Source organism: Arachis stenosperma, chromosome 1 (assembly GCF_014773155.1).
Source record: "Arachis stenosperma cultivar V10309 chromosome 1, arast.V10309.gnm1.PFL2, whole genome shotgun sequence".
Classification (NCBI taxonomy): domain Eukaryota; kingdom Viridiplantae; phylum Streptophyta; class Magnoliopsida; order Fabales; family Fabaceae; genus Arachis; species Arachis stenosperma.
Genome location: NC_080377.1, coordinates 119844177 through 119861605, shown reverse-complemented (window position 1 = coordinate 119861605; position 17429 = coordinate 119844177). Strand labels below are relative to the sequence as shown.

The 17429-nt window shown below is 33.2% G+C and overlaps 2 protein-coding genes across 6 annotated transcripts; both read left to right on the top strand.

Moving 5' to 3' along the window:
* The first annotated feature begins 2623 nt into the window (after positions 1-2623).
* LOC130968664 (ubiquitin-like domain-containing protein CIP73) lies at positions 2624-10119 on the top strand. 5 transcript variants are annotated; one of them, XM_057894084.1, is made up of 16 exons: positions 2624-2852; positions 4685-4829; positions 5101-5218; positions 5919-5993; positions 6105-6223; positions 6309-6380; positions 6600-6761; positions 6913-6982; positions 7076-7251; positions 7427-7591; positions 7669-7740; positions 7814-7943; positions 8141-8527; positions 9093-9469; positions 9635-9709; positions 9844-10119. In XM_057894084.1, the coding sequence occupies exons 2-16, from the start codon at positions 4707-4709 to the stop codon at positions 9850-9852; spliced, it is 2130 nt and encodes a 709-aa protein (XP_057750067.1). In that variant the 5' UTR covers positions 2624-2852; positions 4685-4706; the 3' UTR covers positions 9853-10119. The 5 variants fall into 5 exon arrangements, with proteins under 5 accessions (XP_057750067.1, XP_057750075.1, XP_057750060.1 ...); XM_057894092.1 differs by lacking the exon at positions 2624-2852 and adding an exon at positions 4072-4384 and having other exon boundaries at positions 7814-7886; XM_057894077.1 differs by lacking the exon at positions 2624-2852 and adding an exon at positions 4072-4384 and having other exon boundaries at positions 8153-8527.
* Positions 10120-12383: 2264 nt separating this feature from the next.
* On the top strand, positions 12384-13916 carry LOC130973335 (40S ribosomal protein S11). Its single transcript, XM_057897820.1, has 6 exons — positions 12384-12501; positions 12621-12661; positions 12770-12870; positions 13262-13406; positions 13534-13623; positions 13713-13916. Exons 1-6 carry the CDS (start codon positions 12490-12492, stop codon positions 13801-13803), a joined length of 480 nt encoding a protein of 159 aa, XP_057753803.1. The 5' UTR covers positions 12384-12489; the 3' UTR covers positions 13804-13916.
* The last annotated feature ends 3513 nt before the right edge of the window (positions 13917-17429 follow it).

Below are 17429 nucleotides of genomic sequence, written 5' to 3'. Positions count from 1 at the left end.
GTAGGTGAATAATGTTGTTTTTGTTTGTGAAAATTGTTGTTCATCGTTGATGGTTTGAATTGAATGTAATGCAAAAGTTTTGTATTAAATAAAATATTTTTCTGTATTTGCAGCAAATTTGGGTATAACACGAAAATATTTGGGTGTAACACGAAGATATTTGAGTGTATTGTTTAAGAATTTTCGGTGTATGTATGTTGATAAGTTCTGCATAATTCAAAACTCTCATTCTTCCTCCTCCTCATCTTCTGCTGCTTCTTTTTCTTCTTTTCATCATCATCATCATCATCATCATCTTCTTCTTCTTCTTCTTCTTTTTTCTTATTCATCTTTTTTTTTCTTATTTTATCTTTTCAAGTTTCTTCTTGTTTTACTCTCTTAACAAGAATAAAAACAAAAAAAATCAAACCAAGAAGAAGAAACACATAATGGTACAAAACTACTTGGAAGAGAATGAACTTACATTCATTCAACTAAAAGAAAGAAAGAAACAAGGGAAAAAAAAAGAAGAAAAAAATACAGCATTAGAGGAAAATATTTTTTTGTATTTACAGTAAATTTGGGTGTAATACAAAGATATTTGGGTGTACCACAAAGATATTTGAGTGTATTATTTAAGAATTTTTGGTGTATGTGTGCTGATAAGGTCTGCATAATTTAAAACTCTTCCTCTTTCTCCTCCTCATCTTCTGCTGCTTCTTTTTTTCATCATCATCATCACCATCTTCTTCTTCTTTTTTCTTAATAATATTTTTCTTTTTGTTTTACCTTCTCAAGTTTCTTCTTATTTTACTCTCTTAACAAGAATTAAAAAAATCGAACAAAGAAGAAGAAGAAGAAACACATAATGCTGCAAAATTATTTGGAAGATGATGAACTTACATTCATTCAACTAAAAGAAAGAAAAAATAAGGAAAAAAAGAAGAAGAAAAAAATGCAGCATTAGATAAAATATTTTTATGTATTTGCAGTAAAATTGGGTGTAACACGAAGATATTTGTGTGCTGATAAGTTCTGCATAATTCAAAACTCTTCCTTTTCCTCCTTCTCATTTTCTGCTGCTTTTTTTTTACCTTCTAATTTCATATTCTCATAATTTTTCTTGAGAGGAAAAAATCAAACAAAAAAGAAAAAAAATACATATGTTGCAAAATTAATAGAAAGAGGACAAGGGAAAAAAATGGTAACAACAGTAATAAAAAAAAAAATCATGAAAATGAAACACGTAAAGAAAAGGGAAGAGAAACGCAAAGAAGGAGAAGAAGAATGAAAAGGAGAAAGAAGAATATAAAATATAAAAAAGAACAATATAATTTTATGCGCACATTATATAAGTGGATTTTGGTATGTTATGATATATATATATATATAAAGAGAAAAGCTCTGCATACAAGTCATTAAAGAGAAAAGCTCTGCATACAAGTCATTAGGGTTTGTATGCTTTACAAGTTAATAAACGAATAAACCCAAAAAATGCGATGCAAGGTCTACGTTCTTCTTTTTCCTCTTCCTCTTCTTCTTCTTATTTTCTTTCGTTTCTTGCCTTCTCTTTCTCCTTCTTCTTCTTCTTGCTGCACGTTCTTCTTACTCTTCCTCTTTTTCTTCTTCTTCTTTTCTTTCATTTCTTGCTTTCTCTTTCTCGTTCTTCTTCTTACAAGTTCTTCTTCCTCTTCCTCTTTCGTTTCTTGCATTCTCTTTCTCCTTCTTCTTCTTCTTGCTGCACGTTCTTCTTTATCTTTCTGTTTTTCTTCTTCATTTACATGTTTTTCTCTCTGTTTTCTTTCTTCGTTATTCTCGATTTCTATTTTTTTTTACATCAAGATCTGAAATCGTTTTTGAAGAAGAAGAAGCAGCAGAAGATGAGGAGGAGAAAGAAAAAGAGTTTTGAAATATGCATAAGGTGTACTTCAACAAATTTTGGGTGTATTTCTTAAATCCTTTGGGTGTATTTTTGTAATCCTTTGGGCGTATTTCTGTAATCCTTTGGGTGTATTTCTATAATCGTTTGGGTGAATTCCTGTAACCGTTTGAGTGTATTTCTGTAATCCTTTGGGTGCATTTCTGTAATCGTTGGGGTGTATTTATGTAATCGTTTGTGTGTATTTCTGAAGTTCCATTATCTTCAAATTTGGTAAGAAAATTGTTTTCATGAAGGAAGAAGAAGAAGAGTCGTTCATAATGCATGGTGAGTAGCGCGCTTTGGAAACAGGAAGTTGTTGAATAACGTGCGTTTTATTTACTCTTGAATGTGAAAGTGTGTAATGCGTTAATTAAGTGTAATGTATGTATTTTATTGGACTTGTAAGACTTGTAAACCAAAAAGACTTATATGTATAGCATGCCTCATATATAAAACACTACTCTTAATTTATTCGTCCTATTAACTATATGTGAATCTTTACTTCCAAATTCCAATGTATTGATTGTAAAGAGCTAAAATGTTAAACATATTTTGTTGTTTAAAGGTATCACTTTTAGATATTTTTTTATTTATTATTTGTTATCTATTGCATATATATAATAATGAGAATTGAGAGAAATACGACATACAATTTTTTAAGATATCCTTTATCATATACAATATACAAGAACATACTATTTTTAGACATCCTTTAATTTATTTGAAAATTGCTAAAGTATGGGAGTAATCCAGTGCGGGAGATGCATGATAGAATCGCGTGCACTCTGGCTTTTGTGTTTGGGGTGTGTGAACACCTGAGCCTGACTAAGCGGTGAAAGCGCCAAAGCTTCATCACCTTCCAACTCTTGTTCTCCTTCAACTTCAATCCAGATACCCTAATTCTCTCAACACCACTGCCACTTCACTCTCTCCTCTCACTCAAACCCCAAAGGTATGCACTTTCCTCCTTCGATTTCCCTTCTTTTATTTCTCGCTATTCCGATTTCGCGCTTCCTTTTTTATCTTCGTATGCCAAATATTACTCTGCTGTGATTCTTCTTGCTTCTCTGTTTTTCATTTCTGATTCCATCAATCAGGATCCCAACCTTCGCTTGCTACTGCTTCTTCTTCTGTTTGCTGTTAATTTGCAGTTAGGTTTTTTACTTTTGCACCAATTTCCCCCCACTGAAACGTCCTTTTATACACAATCACTGTACTTTTTTTAAATTAATTGCTTCTCTTTTATTGCGGAATTTCTCTGTCTTTGTGTGAGTCCATGCTTCATCGCCTTGCCAATTGTGGATTTCTTAGAATGAGTAATGGGGTGCGTGAATTCGTTTCACTATTGATGAACTTGTATTGCTTACTGTTGATCATGGGGCGGATTTAGCTAATTTTCGAGTGTTGATGGAAGCTGTAAGGTGCTTTAGCTCTTGGCTTAGTTTCCCTATTATTCTTCAACTAAAGAATAAGGAAGCTGCGTACTTATACCCGGCCAGTGCTTCCTTCATCAACTTCAATCCTTTAATGACAGCAAATTGAGCTCTAACTCATCAATCATGTGCGGTGCTGTCATTTGATCATGAGATATGTCTATGTCCAAATAAGCTGCTCCATAGTTTGTAGTTGTTGATAATGGCTTGTTGCTGAGTGACCGGAGTATGTGACAGTACCATCATCCTTCACATCACAATTCAGTGTTACAGTGGATCGTGGGCACTATAGCGCTATTGAAGCTATGATATTGGGTGGAGATAGACAAGCCCAATTCCACCCCTCTACCTTTCTGCTGCCTCTCAAGATTTTTTTAGTTCTCCCTAGAGATTTAGCTGTTGGTTTACATCATAAGGGTTTTAGGGTTTTGCTTCTTATTTCTCGTAGCCATTATGCTTCTTTCTTCTCATATCTGTTCTACGTCCACATAAACCAAGGTTTGAATCTTCTCCTGTTTGAAAAATGGAGCTGATGCATCTTGTCCAGAACTTGGTTTTATTGAAGCAATGCAAATTTGTTTGTTATAAGTTGTTAGATACTGGTTACTTTCCTGATTTGACGTATGTGTGATAGAATCCAATATGTATTTGGTTGCCCAATGATCTGGACTTTGGGCATGTTCTTATTTAGTTTGAGGTTCAAGTGTGGTTTAAAGATAAGTTTATTGGGATTGCTGTGAATTTGACAGTATTGCATATTATTTTGATAAGTTGATGCATGAACTGGAGCAGAAATCCCATATGAGTTGAGTATGAGATAGAATTCAGTGGAGACTCTCCCCTCTTATTGGCATGGCTTTAGGAGTGGGTTTTCTTCTAAATGGAATAGGAGCCTGTTTTGTATATATCCCTAGCATGGATGGGTGGCTCTTTCCAACCTTATAGAGGAAGTCCCTTGTTGGATGATTTTGTGAAGCAACTCCCATTCATGGCAGGGGCTCTTCCCTTATATCATAATTTCGTCATCTGAGTTCAACCCTGGCAGTATGCAGTTAAGCACATGTTTTGAACAACTTCTATTTGTTATCTACCTTATGCATGGTATTGATGATTTTGGAATCAGGTCAATGTTTTATTTGTATGTATAACCCATTTTCCATTTGCTCACTTTTACATGTGAGAAGGCTTTTGTAGTCCTATGAAGATGGACATTTGGCAAGCAAGCTGTAGTTGTACATAGGGTGTATATATATGTTCCAATATGGTCATATGTACACCTTTGTCATTGGAAGGGGGGATTCAACTTACCAGTGCTGATAATAAAACCTATGATATTTTTCTTTTTTTATAGGTGCTGCGTGGTCTTGTGGAGAATGGGAAGTACTGGTACTGACAAGATGCCAGGCAATAACAGCACAGGAAGTTCAGAAACCACTATTGAGATAAAGATCAAGACCTTGGATTCACAGACTTACACCCTCAGAGTGGATAAACAGGTAATTCCTTGACTATCTCTAATTCTTCTTCACATTTCTTTTCAATTTCTTAAAATCATTGGTTTTATTTCTGCATATATAATCCAGTTTCTTGCTCTCTCTACAAGTAAATATTGTTAGAGCTTGTCAAAAAAGTTTCATTTGTTTGTTTTTTTTTTAAATAATTGCTTAAGTTTCTTGATGCTTAAGCTGACATATTGTAATTACTTAGCTACTTGCTTTAATATTAAACGAGTTGCTGCTCCTTCTAAAATTGTTCTCGGTCCTATAGATGCCAGTCCCTGCTCTGAAAGAACGGATTGCTTCTGTCACTGGAGTGTTATCACATCGGCAGCGCTTAATTTGCCAAGGAAAGGTTCTGAAGGACGATCAACTCCTGTCTGCTTACCGTATCCTTTCTCTTTATCTTTCTACTTTGTGCCAAAGGATTTTGAAAAGGGAGCAAGACAGCTTTTTATTTGTGATAATACATTAACAAAGAATCCCAGTTTCCTGTGAAGAAAAAGATTTGGATTACTTACATAATAGTACAACATAATTTGAAAATGGCTGTGTCTTCTCTACTTTGTTGATTTGCAACATTTTACCTGTCTAGTAGGATGCTTTTTGTTTAGCCTAATAGCATTTTTTTGTCATTGCTTCTTCCGCTTTGATAAATATTTGGAGAATTCATTTTTCCCATCTGTCTTCTTATTAGAAGTTTGATATTTCTGGGCAGAAAGTCCCAGAAACAACAGATTCATAAGCTTAAGTATAAGTTTTCCATAGAGAAATGAATTCTGGGTTGTGTGCCCCAATATGTGAAAGTTACAAGATTTCTCGTGGGTATAGTTTTCTCTGGTATGCCACATTTAATTTTAGTTGGTAAATATTGATTTCATGAAATGTGGTTCTTTATGATTTAAATTTATAAATGATAAGCCTTCCATTGATGTTTATGCTTGAAAGTTGATTGGACTTAAAAGACATAAGTGGTTTTGGCAAACTAGTTTCATAGCTTTCATTCTCCGGGCAAATTTGCTTGTAACTATGTCTACGTTGTTTTTGTGTCATTTCTTCTTCAACATGGGTCTTCCCTAACACAAATAGATGTTGAAGATGGTCATACCTTGCATCTGGTTTCTAGGCAACCTGATCTACCAGGATTTTTGCCCGGTCATTCAGGTTTGAAGTGAATAGATGCTGTTTTTTTTTTCTTTTTTTCCCCCTTTTTCGTAATTGAGTTATGTGCTCTTGTTTTTGGCGTAACAAATCCACCCTAAACCCTGTTTGCAGGGGCTGACCCAAATTCAAGCACAAGTCATGGCCACAGTAGTCAAATATCCCCGGGTGTAGTCATTGAAACTTTCAATGTACCTGTTCAGGGAGATGGAGTTACTCCTGAATTCAGTAGGGTATGTTCTAAATAAGATGAGAAAGCCTGCAGATTTGACAGTTTATCTTGTTTACAATTGCTTTATTCTTCTTACTCCCTTGCAGATTGTTTCTGCTGTACTAGGCTCTATTGGAATTCCAAACTTCGGAAGTGGTGTTGAAGGGATTGATGTCAGGGTAATTGAATCTATGTTAGTTGGCCTCTTTTTTTTTTTTTTCTTGTTAATAATGATAATGATAAATAAAAATTCTTTTCTTCCCTTTCTCATCAAAGAACTTCTCTTTATTGAAACCAAGAAGGTTTACTTAGTGTTTCAAGCTCATATAAGCATATGTCTCTATCTATTTATCTGATGAACTATGACATAACATCTTGGGGTGCTGGCTTGGATGAAGGAGCATGACTCCCAAGGCTTTGGAAGAACTTCAGGTTCCAGTGGTCTTTCAGACTCATCCCATCCTCAGCCTGAACAAACTGGTTTGCGGTATTCATCAGATAGGTCGCGTAATACCTTTGTACATCCAGCAGCAGCTTCTTTGGGATCTTTGCAGCCTCCTGTATGGCTAAGTTCCTTATTTTGCTTTGCTTAGATATAGATAATTTTGTAGATTTGAAATTTGAGTCTCTCTCTCTAGGTGCTAAAAGCTTTAGTCTAATTAAACCCTAAAAACCAACTTCTGCTTCATATGTTTTCTCATGTGCCTGTAGGTTATTCCCGATTCTTTGACAACACTATCCCAATTTCTGAGTCATATAAGTCACGAATTTGATGCAATTGGTGAGCATACCATGTTACATTTCATAGTCTCCTGTTTTGGCTCCTGTCATGTGGTTGTTTCCCTGAGAATAATGAAATTTATTGTATTTGCAGTCAGAGAAGGGGGCAATAATGTCCAAGCAGCTGAGGCTCATAGGAATGAAGAAATGGGGTCTGCTTCGTCACGATTGGGTTCAACAGCAGAAGCACTTACATCACCTGCATCCTTGGCAGAAGTCATGCTATCTACCAGACGAATGATGATTGAACAAGCTGGGGAATGCCTACTTGTGCGTTTTAAAGCATCTCCTTATAGTTTTATTCTGTATTGATTACCTAGCCAATTATAGAAGGGTTTATTCTTTGCATTTTTCTGCTTTTATTCTTGAAGTATCAGTTTGTAAGCTTTATTTATCACATTTTGTGTTGAACAAATTGCTGTAAGTTTGTTACATACTTCCACAGCAACTTGCAAGACACCTGGAGAATCAGGCAAATGTAACTGATCATTTGATGCGGTCAAGCATTCAGTCTAGGGCTTTGAGGACTGGAGTTCTGTTCTATAACCTGGGTGCATTATTCCTTGAGCTTGGCCGCACAACCATGACATTGCGCTTGGGTCAAAGTCCGGTATGTTTGGTTTCCCATCACTGGCATCTTATTGGTTAACTATCAGTTTGTGCTGCTGACCCTATCTTCCTGTTTAGTCTGAAGCTGTAGTTAATGGTGGGCCTGCAGTTTTCGTATCTCCGTCTGGTCCTAACCATATCATGGTTCAGGTTGTACTCACTCTGCTGTCTTCTTTGTAAAGAAAACTACTCTCCTGTTACTTATTGAAATTTATGCTTCCAGCCTCTTCCTTTTCAACCTGGAGCGAACTTTGGTACTGTCCCCATAGGAACTGCTCAGTCTAATGCAAGTTTAGGTAGTGGACTTGGTTCAAGTTTTTTCCCAAGGCGGATTGATATACAGATACGACGAGGTGCACAACATTAGTTTATTCTACCTTTGGTGCGGCCCTTCCCAGACCCTGCGTAATGCGGGATGCTTGTGCAATGGGCTGCCCTTTCTAAGTCCTGTTGCGTAATGCGGGATGCTTGTGCAATAGGCTGTCCTTTTTAAGTCCTGTTGCTTTGTATACTGCTCTGGGCCTCTAGCTAACTTTGTTTCTTATGTTAGGGGTCTCAACAGCCACACCAAATGCCAGTCAAGAAGAACGTGCTGATACACAGCCTGCTTCAGTACAAAGAAATCAAGGTGAAGGTCCTGCTAATCAGGCAGCCTCAAGGCGTTCAGATGTGGCTGGTGCTGGGGAGCAAGGAGTAAGGATTGTGCCAATTAGAACCATGGTTGCAACAGTACCAGGTTCTTTAGGTCGTCCACCTTCAGAACCATCTGGTAATTCTATAGGGGTTTACTATCCGGTTCTCGGGAGATTTCAACAGGTATCTTCAGGGCATGGAAATAGTGAACAAGGATCTCAACCAGCTAGTCAGCATCATGCTGTGCAACAGTCTAGTCATGAAAACACATTGCAAAGGCAAAACGAAGATTCTGCAAGGAATGGTAACATTGTACTTCTGCAACTGATCATTGCTTCCCTTCCAGGACGTGTATACAGTTTGACATTGCAATCAAGTCTTTTGGCTCATTGATATGAATAGCATGTCTCCCCAACTTGATGCTTACTATTATTAGATACTTGAATATATCGTTCTACTTAATTTTATATGCTTCCTACTTCTGTTTCCTGCTTGAATTATTCCAAATTTGAGAGTACTCTACACATTGATTTTGTGCAATGATGGTGTGAATCACTATTATTTTGTTGAAGTCATGCATCAAAGAATTTTAGCTTATTCATTGTCATATGTATAAAATACTGTTTTAGGAATGGGAAAAAGGACTACACTCTAACTCTTGTATTTGTTTGTTTTACAATCCTAACCATATATCTTAAAAAAATCGATTACATTATAAATGCATGCTTTTATATTCTTTGGTTCATCACTTTGGCACAAAATATGTTCCTCATTTAGCTTTTAGTAATATAGTGACTTGTATTAAATTTAGCTTTTGATATATTCAGGCTTAATTTGATTGTGCAATTTGTTATTGCACTTCATTGTAGGATCCTCATCAACTCCTACCACAAGCTCGAATTCCCGTGTGGTGAATATCAATATCCTAGCAGCTGGTGGGGCCCAGAATAATCAGGAGTCTGAGCGACAGATACCAAATAGTGTTCTTCAGTTTATAAGGACACTGTTTCCTGGGGGAGAAATTCATGTTGAAGACTTGAATTTACAGGGAACAAATTCAGGTTCTACCCCAGAGCAAGCTGCAACAGCAAGGGCAGCTCAGGCCCCTGAAGCTGAACCTAGAGTTAGTGATGAAGGAAGGTTTTTGTCAAACATACTCCGCGAAATCATTCCCCTCGTGTCTCAACAAACAGGCTCTGGAAGAAATCCTTCAGAGGAACAAGCAGCTCAGGATTCTTCATCACAGGTTACTTGATTCTATTGCAATTTAAATTTACTTAAGTCAACTTTCCTCAACCATAATGAGAACTTCTTGGCTTTGTTGCACATTTGGAATATAGCTGTGAAAGTTATTGTAAAATCCTCTCCCCTAAACAACGAGCTTACTGCTGACAAGTGGATGTGTTTTCAGGTGGAAACTGATGCAGGGACATCACGAAGGCGGAATGGTTCAGATCCAAGCCCCCCTGATTCTAAACGCCAAAAGGTTTTCTTTCTATTTCTTTCTAATACAGAGAGAAGGGAACCTGGGTCTTCTTGGCTGTCTATTTGTAATTGTTATTATATCAGTGCAAGTTTGGAAATTTGTTCTTACAATTTTGACATGGCTTGATGATGCAGATGGAGTGATGGAGAGGATAATGTACATGATGCAGTTGTGGAAGATTGTGATCGTAACCATCAGAATTCAGGGCGGATGTGTTGATGTCAATTTGGTATTTTGTGTCCATCTCAGTCCTCATTCAACTTTGAGCTGTACTCAGATATCTATAAGAAGATTCGCTTGTCTTAAAGCGGCATCATGCTGTGCAATATTGAGAATAGAATTTTATTTTACAATTGGGATCGCCCATCATATAAAGCTCAATTTTTATATGCCTTTCAAACTTGAGACAATTTTCCACTTATAATTTACAACTTCTTCCTTCAAACTCAACATTAAACATTTTCTCGGTGCAAGCAATATATGAGTTGGTTTGGTCGGAAAAATGAGTACATGTAACACTCGTCACAAATTTTTATTTCTTCTAAACAAGTCTGTCATAGTGTTTGGTTTTTTTTTTTCAGTCGGAAAGTTATTCGATTCTTGTATACTATTATCAACCTTAGTTGTCCTATTTGGTATCCAATTACTTTTTCCAATTTAAACTCGTATAACAACTCCACATTAACTAATCTAACTGGTTTTTGAACACTCGTAACAATTATTATCATTTATTACACACTTTTCTTTCATTTTGTAATATAGGATGGTTGCAGGGATGGAGTTAGAAGAAATATTAGAGGGAGTTAAAATTATTTATACAATAAAATAATATTAAAATAAATTTTTGAGAGAATTAAATTAAAATTTATATATAATTTACATGTAAAAAATTAAAATTAGAGAGACTGTTGTCCCCCTTTTGCAGTATGTAGAAGTATGTAGCTCCGCCCCTAGGTGGTTGTGAAAATATGATAAAATCTATAGCTCAAGAAGTTTTACCATAATCAACTATTAAGTATTCTTTTATCTTGACATAGAAAATAGAACCTCACTAATATTTTTATTCATAATAATATTACGGTAATATAATTTTTTTAAAATTATGGTCCATTTTGTTCTAACAATATAGATTATGCATAACACAAAAAATTTATAAAATCATACTACTTTTATAAAAAAATCGTAAGTTGACAAAAATCTCTTACTAAAAAGATCAAGGTATCTATAGATAAAAAATCAAATAATAAGATTTTTAGTTATTATTTTTATATGTAAAAGTCTAATTTTTTTATTAATAATTAATAATTAATTTTAACATTTAAAACAATTTAACGTGTATAGTTTTACATTTAATTAGGTGTTAATTGTTAAGTCTATTGTACAAATAAAAATAATTAATTTTTATACTAGCTATTTAAAAAAAATATTTTTTCTCTATATGTATATAAAATTATAATTAGATATTAGCATAAAAAAAATTATACTTATAGTTATAAAATTAACTCAAAATTAATTTTTTAAAATAATTAAATCTTGATTCTAACTTTTAATTATAACATTAGTATTCTCTCTAAATTATATGTAATAAATATTTAAAAGAAGAGAAATAAAAATATAGATTAGAAAGATAAACGGTAAAAATTTAAAACTAAATAAAAAATTATGTATATAATAACAATAATAATAATAATATTTTTTATTTAAATTATATTATTTTGTTAATTTTATTTTCTGTAAAAGAGAAAGATAGAAAAAAATAGAGAATGAGAGAAAAGAGAGAGAAAGATAAAGATGAAGAATGAAAGTGAGAGTAGAAGTTTGCTAATTTTGGAAGAAAAAATTTTATTTTAATTGTAAAAAAATGTCGGATGACATATTTTAATTTGTCAAATTTCTAATATAAAATATAAATTCTATATAGAGTAAAAATAGTAGAGAGAAATAGAAAAATGGAGAGAGGTAGATGAGAGAATTTAGGAAGGGAGTTTATTAATTTTGAAAAAAAAATATTTTCTCTTAATTTTATTAAGAGAGTGTCATGTGATACATTTGATTATTAAATTAGATAGTAATATATGATACATAATATATTTCAATTTTAATTTTAATGCAATTAAAGAATGTCATGTTACACATTTTAATAGTCAAATTAATAATTAGTCATTGATATTGATAATGATATATAAAATAGATAGCGTGGTTGAAGGAATAAGAGAAATAGAGAAAAGAAGAGAGAGGAGGGGAGAATTCTTTAATTTTAGAGGGAAAGATTTGATTCGTACATTTTGGTTGTAAAATTAGCAAAGAGGGAAGGAGAATTTTTTAATTTTAGAGAAAAAAATTTGATTTCAATTATAATAAGAGAATGATATGTGACACATCTTAATTATAAAATTATTAAATTAGAGAGATATAATAGATTTCTGTTGTGAATGCGATGTATTCAAGTTGGTTAATGCGATTTATTTTTTATTCAGTAATGTTTTTTCTTTTTTTTGGCCAAAATATTCAGTAATGTTCGTGAATGTAATGTTTAGTGGGGATTTTTGTAATATCAGTTAAGGACCATAATGATGGAGTATCCAAAAAGTTCCGTTTTGGGCTTAGAATTCAAACCAAGTTTAAGGCCCACTATAAGAAAATCAAAACAAAATGAAGATTCTCTGATGAAAGAAGAAACAGAGTGAGAACTGAGAAGTGAGTACAGATTAGGGTTTCTGAGTGCCGCTCTCATTCTGCGACTCTGCAACTTTCGCCGTTAACCCCCTTCACTCGTCACAATGGCTGAACAAGTAACTAACTTCTTTCTAGTCTTTATTTTCCTCTTTCCCAGTTCGTTTTCATCGATAGTTCTGAATTCTGTTGCTTCCTTTGGATCTTCCATTTATTTGTTTGAAATTGTCAATTGCAGACCGAGAAGGCTTTTCTCAAGCAACCTAAAGTGTTTCTATGGTATTCTATCACACAAAATTGTCTTTTCTTTTTTAAACGGTTTTGTAGTGTTCTGTTCTGGTTTTGATGTTGATTCTGAATGGTTCATTGTGTTGCGTATCTTCTCAGCTCGAAGAAAAGTGGGAAGGGAAAGAGGCCCGGAAAGGGTGGAAACCGTTTCTGGAAATCCATTGGCCTTGGATTTAAGACTCCCAGGGATGCCATTGAAGGTATCTCATACACTCTTAATAGTCGAGTATGATGTGGTCAATGTATATGTCCAACGATTATTAAATGTATTATATGCACATAATTAGGGTAAAAGCTTAAATCTCCGGGTGCTGTATTTTGCAAATAGTGTTGAAAAATAGTTATAATCTAGCAAACAGAATAATGTTCATGAGTCCAGATTATTTTAGGATCCAAATTTTTAATGAGTGAGAATCTGATGGTTCTTGATATGTCTAGTCAAAATGTCAAATCTCTTGTTCGTTTCGGTGGTATTTGTTCATAACAAAGTCCTTGTCTTTCATCAAAAGACATGGCTATTTTGCCCTATCTAAATGCTTTTACCCGTGCCTCTTATACAGCTGATTTTGATTTGTGTTTTCTCCAAAACAGGAACCTATATTGACAAGAAATGCCCCTTTACCGGAACTGTTTCCATCCGTGGCCGAATCTTAGCTGGAACTTGTCACAGTGCTAAGATGAATAGGACTATCATTGTTAGGAGGAATTATCTTCATTTTATCAAGAAGTATCAGAGGTATTATCCTTTTGTACTTTTAGGTGCCTAGTTTTTTCATGCTTGTTGTTGTTGTTCCGTATGTGGACACCTGAAGAGATGTAAATAATGATCGAATTTTGCTTTGTTTGCTTATTTATTTATTTAGATACGAGAAAAGACATTCGAATATTCCTGCACATATATCACCCTGCTTCCGTGTGAAGGAAGGAGATCATGTTATTATTGGCCAATGCAGGTAAGGTTTTAGGGTTTTATGTATTAACCTGAAGATCTTGTCTTTGCCTATTGTATATATGTGTTGATTGCATGTTGCTATCTATGCAGGCCACTTTCAAAGACGGTGAGGTTCAATGTGTTGAAAGTGATCCCAGCTGGATCTTCAAGTGGTGCAAAGAAGGCATTTGCTGGAATTTGAGATTTGATTCAGTTTTTTGTTGAAGGATAATGTTATCTTATTAGTTAGTAAAACTGATTCCTGGAAGATTATCATATAAAGATATGATCAATTTTGGATTTCCTTTAAGATTATGTTTGTGAATGACCAAGTGTTATCCTTTTAAATTTATCAATTCTAGCTTGGTATCTATGCTATCTGTATGGTTGGTTGATACATGGTAAGTGAAAAATGACGTGCGATACACAAATTGCATTCAACCGATTGATCAACCACTTGAACCTTGTTACCTTAGCTACACATGATTTCTCTCATTCCCTTGCGTGAATTCGTTATTCTGTATTGAGCTGCTGTTACTTTTGGAGGATATTGTTTTTGTCGAGGGGTAACTACTTTTTCCAAATACCTAAAGGGAGCATAAGGCATGCAATTTTTTAAAAAATATGTTTCGCCACATTTTAATTTACGTATTATAAACCTAGCTTGTATTTTTTTTCACCGAAAAGAACAAATATTATGTAGGATAAAGGGTATTTTTTTTTCTAAAATTTTCAAAAATGTTAAAAGTGTTCTTAAGGTTTATTTTGTTTCCATTTTATTTTAACAGTTTTTAATTTGTATCAAATATATTTTTAACAGTTAAATTTTAAAAAATTTAAAACTAATCTAATAATAATGTATAATAATTATGTCTGATTTAATTGTTTTTGTAAAATTGTTGTTGAATTAGTCTTTAATTTTTTAAAAACTTAGTCATTTGATATGAATAAAAATTTTTTGAGACAAAATTAAAACAAAATGAAATTTAAAGTATTTTTAAAATTTTTAACAAATTTTAATGTTAAAAAATAAACTTTACCGTATTACGATTGTAATAACTTGGTTTTTTATTAAAATATAGCCTGAATTAGATCGAAATAAATAAGTTTTGAATCATTTACCTGGATTTTGTCCAAGGTGCCAATTCCCAAAGGTAACCAGAGGAAGGCCCTGTTTCTATAAATCCATTCCAAAAATGGTTTAGAACAAGACCAAACCACCGATAAAAAAAAGGTTTTAGTCTTTAGTCTCTACATTTTATATTAATTTTTAGATTGGCTCTTAGATTTTCTTTTTAGTTATAAATCGTTTAAAAGTATACTCAATTTATAAGAACTTGAGAAGTCTAATTTCAGCTACTCATACTTGAACCTTTTTTTGTTAGCAAGTTCAAGATAGAAAATGAAAAAAAAAAAAAAAGTAGAACAGATTTCATGACATGGTCCCTTTATACATAGGGGTCGTTAGGGATTGGGTCAAAATGGTTCTCTAGATTTTAAATTGGTTAATTTATGAGGTGGCATGGATGTAGGGGTGGCAAGCGGGGAAGCCCGCCCCGTCCCGTCAGAAGCTCGTCCTTTGGCGGGCTGGCCTGTCCCGCCCCGTCTAGTGAGGCGGTCCTAGAATCCTAGCCCGCTCCGTCTAACTGCGGGCTGACGGGCTGGCGGGCTAAGCCCGCCAAAACTCATCTTTTTTTTTTATTATTAACTATTAAGTAATATATATAATTTCACAACCATATTAATAGATTTATAATTTCTACTGGCATAAAAAAATTATATTTTTTATATTCACAAACATTAAAGTCTTTGTAATTATAAATATTTAATAAATATAATTATAAACCAAATTTTCATTCAAAATATAAGTATAAATATTCTCTCCAAAGCAAAATAAACATAATCCAAAACATAATTATAAATATTGTTTCCAAAATAACATAAACATAATTCAAAACACTCAATTTTTATCTTCATACTCTTGTAAATTAGGTTGGAGGAAGTTAGATTTTGGCAAAAAAATTACAAAAATACCCCCTCACTAAAAAAATCTTAGCTTGGCGGGGAAGCCCGCTCCGCCCCGCCAAAGCCCGCAATTTACGCGGTGCGGATTAGGCAGACTTTTGCTATTTGGAGGTCCCGATTTTTCAGCCTAACCCGCCTTTTTTGGCGGATTATGCGTGCTGACCCGACGGGTTTAGGCCCGTTTGCCACTCTTATATGGATGCATATGTGAACTTATTTAACAATAACATGAAACATGCCAAACCGTTCGTTTGTGATGTGGCAGAATGCAAGGCAAGAATCTATTCGGAAAACATTATAACTGTGGACAGTCAACAAAAATTTAAGAACCAACGAAACCTAAATTGAACCATAAAAATTGCATGTTCGTTGTGTTTTTACTTTTATGACATGAAACTAAGTCTGAGTTGTTATCTGTCAGTGGGCATTATTGAGTATTGATGAGACATAGCTGGAAATGTTTTGTACCTCACTCACTCATGCCCTTCTTTGTGCCACTTGCTATGCTTTGTGCCCTATGCCCTACCCTTAAATCACTTTGTCACTTTCACATCTTGTGCTTCACCTTCCTCAATCAATATTATTATGAACTTATGACTTTGTTGGTATTATTATGCTTTCAATTGAGGTAATTGCTATCACAATTATAATAATATTATAGGGAATTCTCTATTATGGTACGCTCCTTGTAAGTATAATGGTTTAACTTGAGGTTAATGATTTAATAATGGGATCCGCAAAAAAAAAAAAAAAGCATTATCTGTTATCTTTAATAGCTGATGATGTAATAGAGATTCTAATGGTCACAATTTTTATCTAAAGTCTGCTCATTAACTTTTCCTTTACTCGGAAAAGTTATATTCGGTTTACTCTGTAGTGTTAAACTCGCTCATTTAATTTTAACCATTTAAGTTTAGAATCTATAATCAAATTATTAATGCTATTTACTAATAATATTTCACAATAAGGGGCCAGTGGGTTCTACAAATATTTGTTGTTGTTTGATGCTGAGTTGACTTTTTTTATTTTGTTGGTCCTTTTGGCTCTTGTTGGTGTGTCCATTACCAATGAAATATCTCATAAAAAGTAGTATGTAAACCAAACAATCAAACATAGACATAAGATATAGGATATTATATTAAATTATTAATTATATAATTTTTAAGGCCTTCATATAATGATGGAGCACAAATCTTGAGTGAACAACGTTGTCCCACGTGTTTGTCCAATAACACCCATTATTGTTCACACATTAAGCCATGAGAAAAAAAAAGATTCCTGTGCATTTCCATTTGCTATTGTCTTGGCAACTTCATACCCCTTCCTTTGGGGATAGCTTATGCCTTATTGACTTGACCATAAACATTATAGGCTAAATGATAATGTTGTAAGTGGGAGGAATATATAAAATTAGTCTCATATTAAAAAAATAGTAAAATAATAAATAAATTTTTAAAAATTTATATTTTAAATAGATTAATTTTAAAAAAATATTAATAAAATTTTTTAAGATAATAAATATAAATATATTATTTTAAAGTAGTCTTTATAACTAGAATAAAAATTTTTAATTTAAATTAATTTGTCTACATTTATTATTTTGAATAATTTTATTAATAATTTTTTTAAAAATTAATCTGTCTAAAATGTAAATTTTTATAATTTTATTTATCAATTTATTCTTCAAAAATATTAAAAAAAAATAAAAAATTTATAAAATAAAAAATTTATTAATTTGACATCTTAAAATTTTAAATTAAATATAATATTTTTTTATCTTATATTTTTTTTATTTGATTCTTT

Bases quoted from the DNA above. Each gene is read 5' to 3' on its own strand.
- LOC130973335 (XM_057897820.1), top strand. The intron at 12,662-12,769 runs GTATTCTATCAC...GTATCTTCTCAG, and splicing joins CAACCTAAAGTGTTTCTATG to CTCGAAGAAAAGTGGGAAGG. The intron at 13,624-13,712 runs GTAAGGTTTTAG...CTATCTATGCAG, and splicing joins GTTATTATTGGCCAATGCAG to GCCACTTTCAAAGACGGTGA.
- LOC130968664 (XM_057894062.1), top strand. The intron at 5,219-5,918 runs GTATCCTTTCTC...TAACACAAATAG, and splicing joins TCAACTCCTGTCTGCTTACC to ATGTTGAAGATGGTCATACC. The intron at 7,741-7,813 runs GTTGTACTCACT...TTATGCTTCCAG, and splicing joins CTAACCATATCATGGTTCAG to CCTCTTCCTTTTCAACCTGG.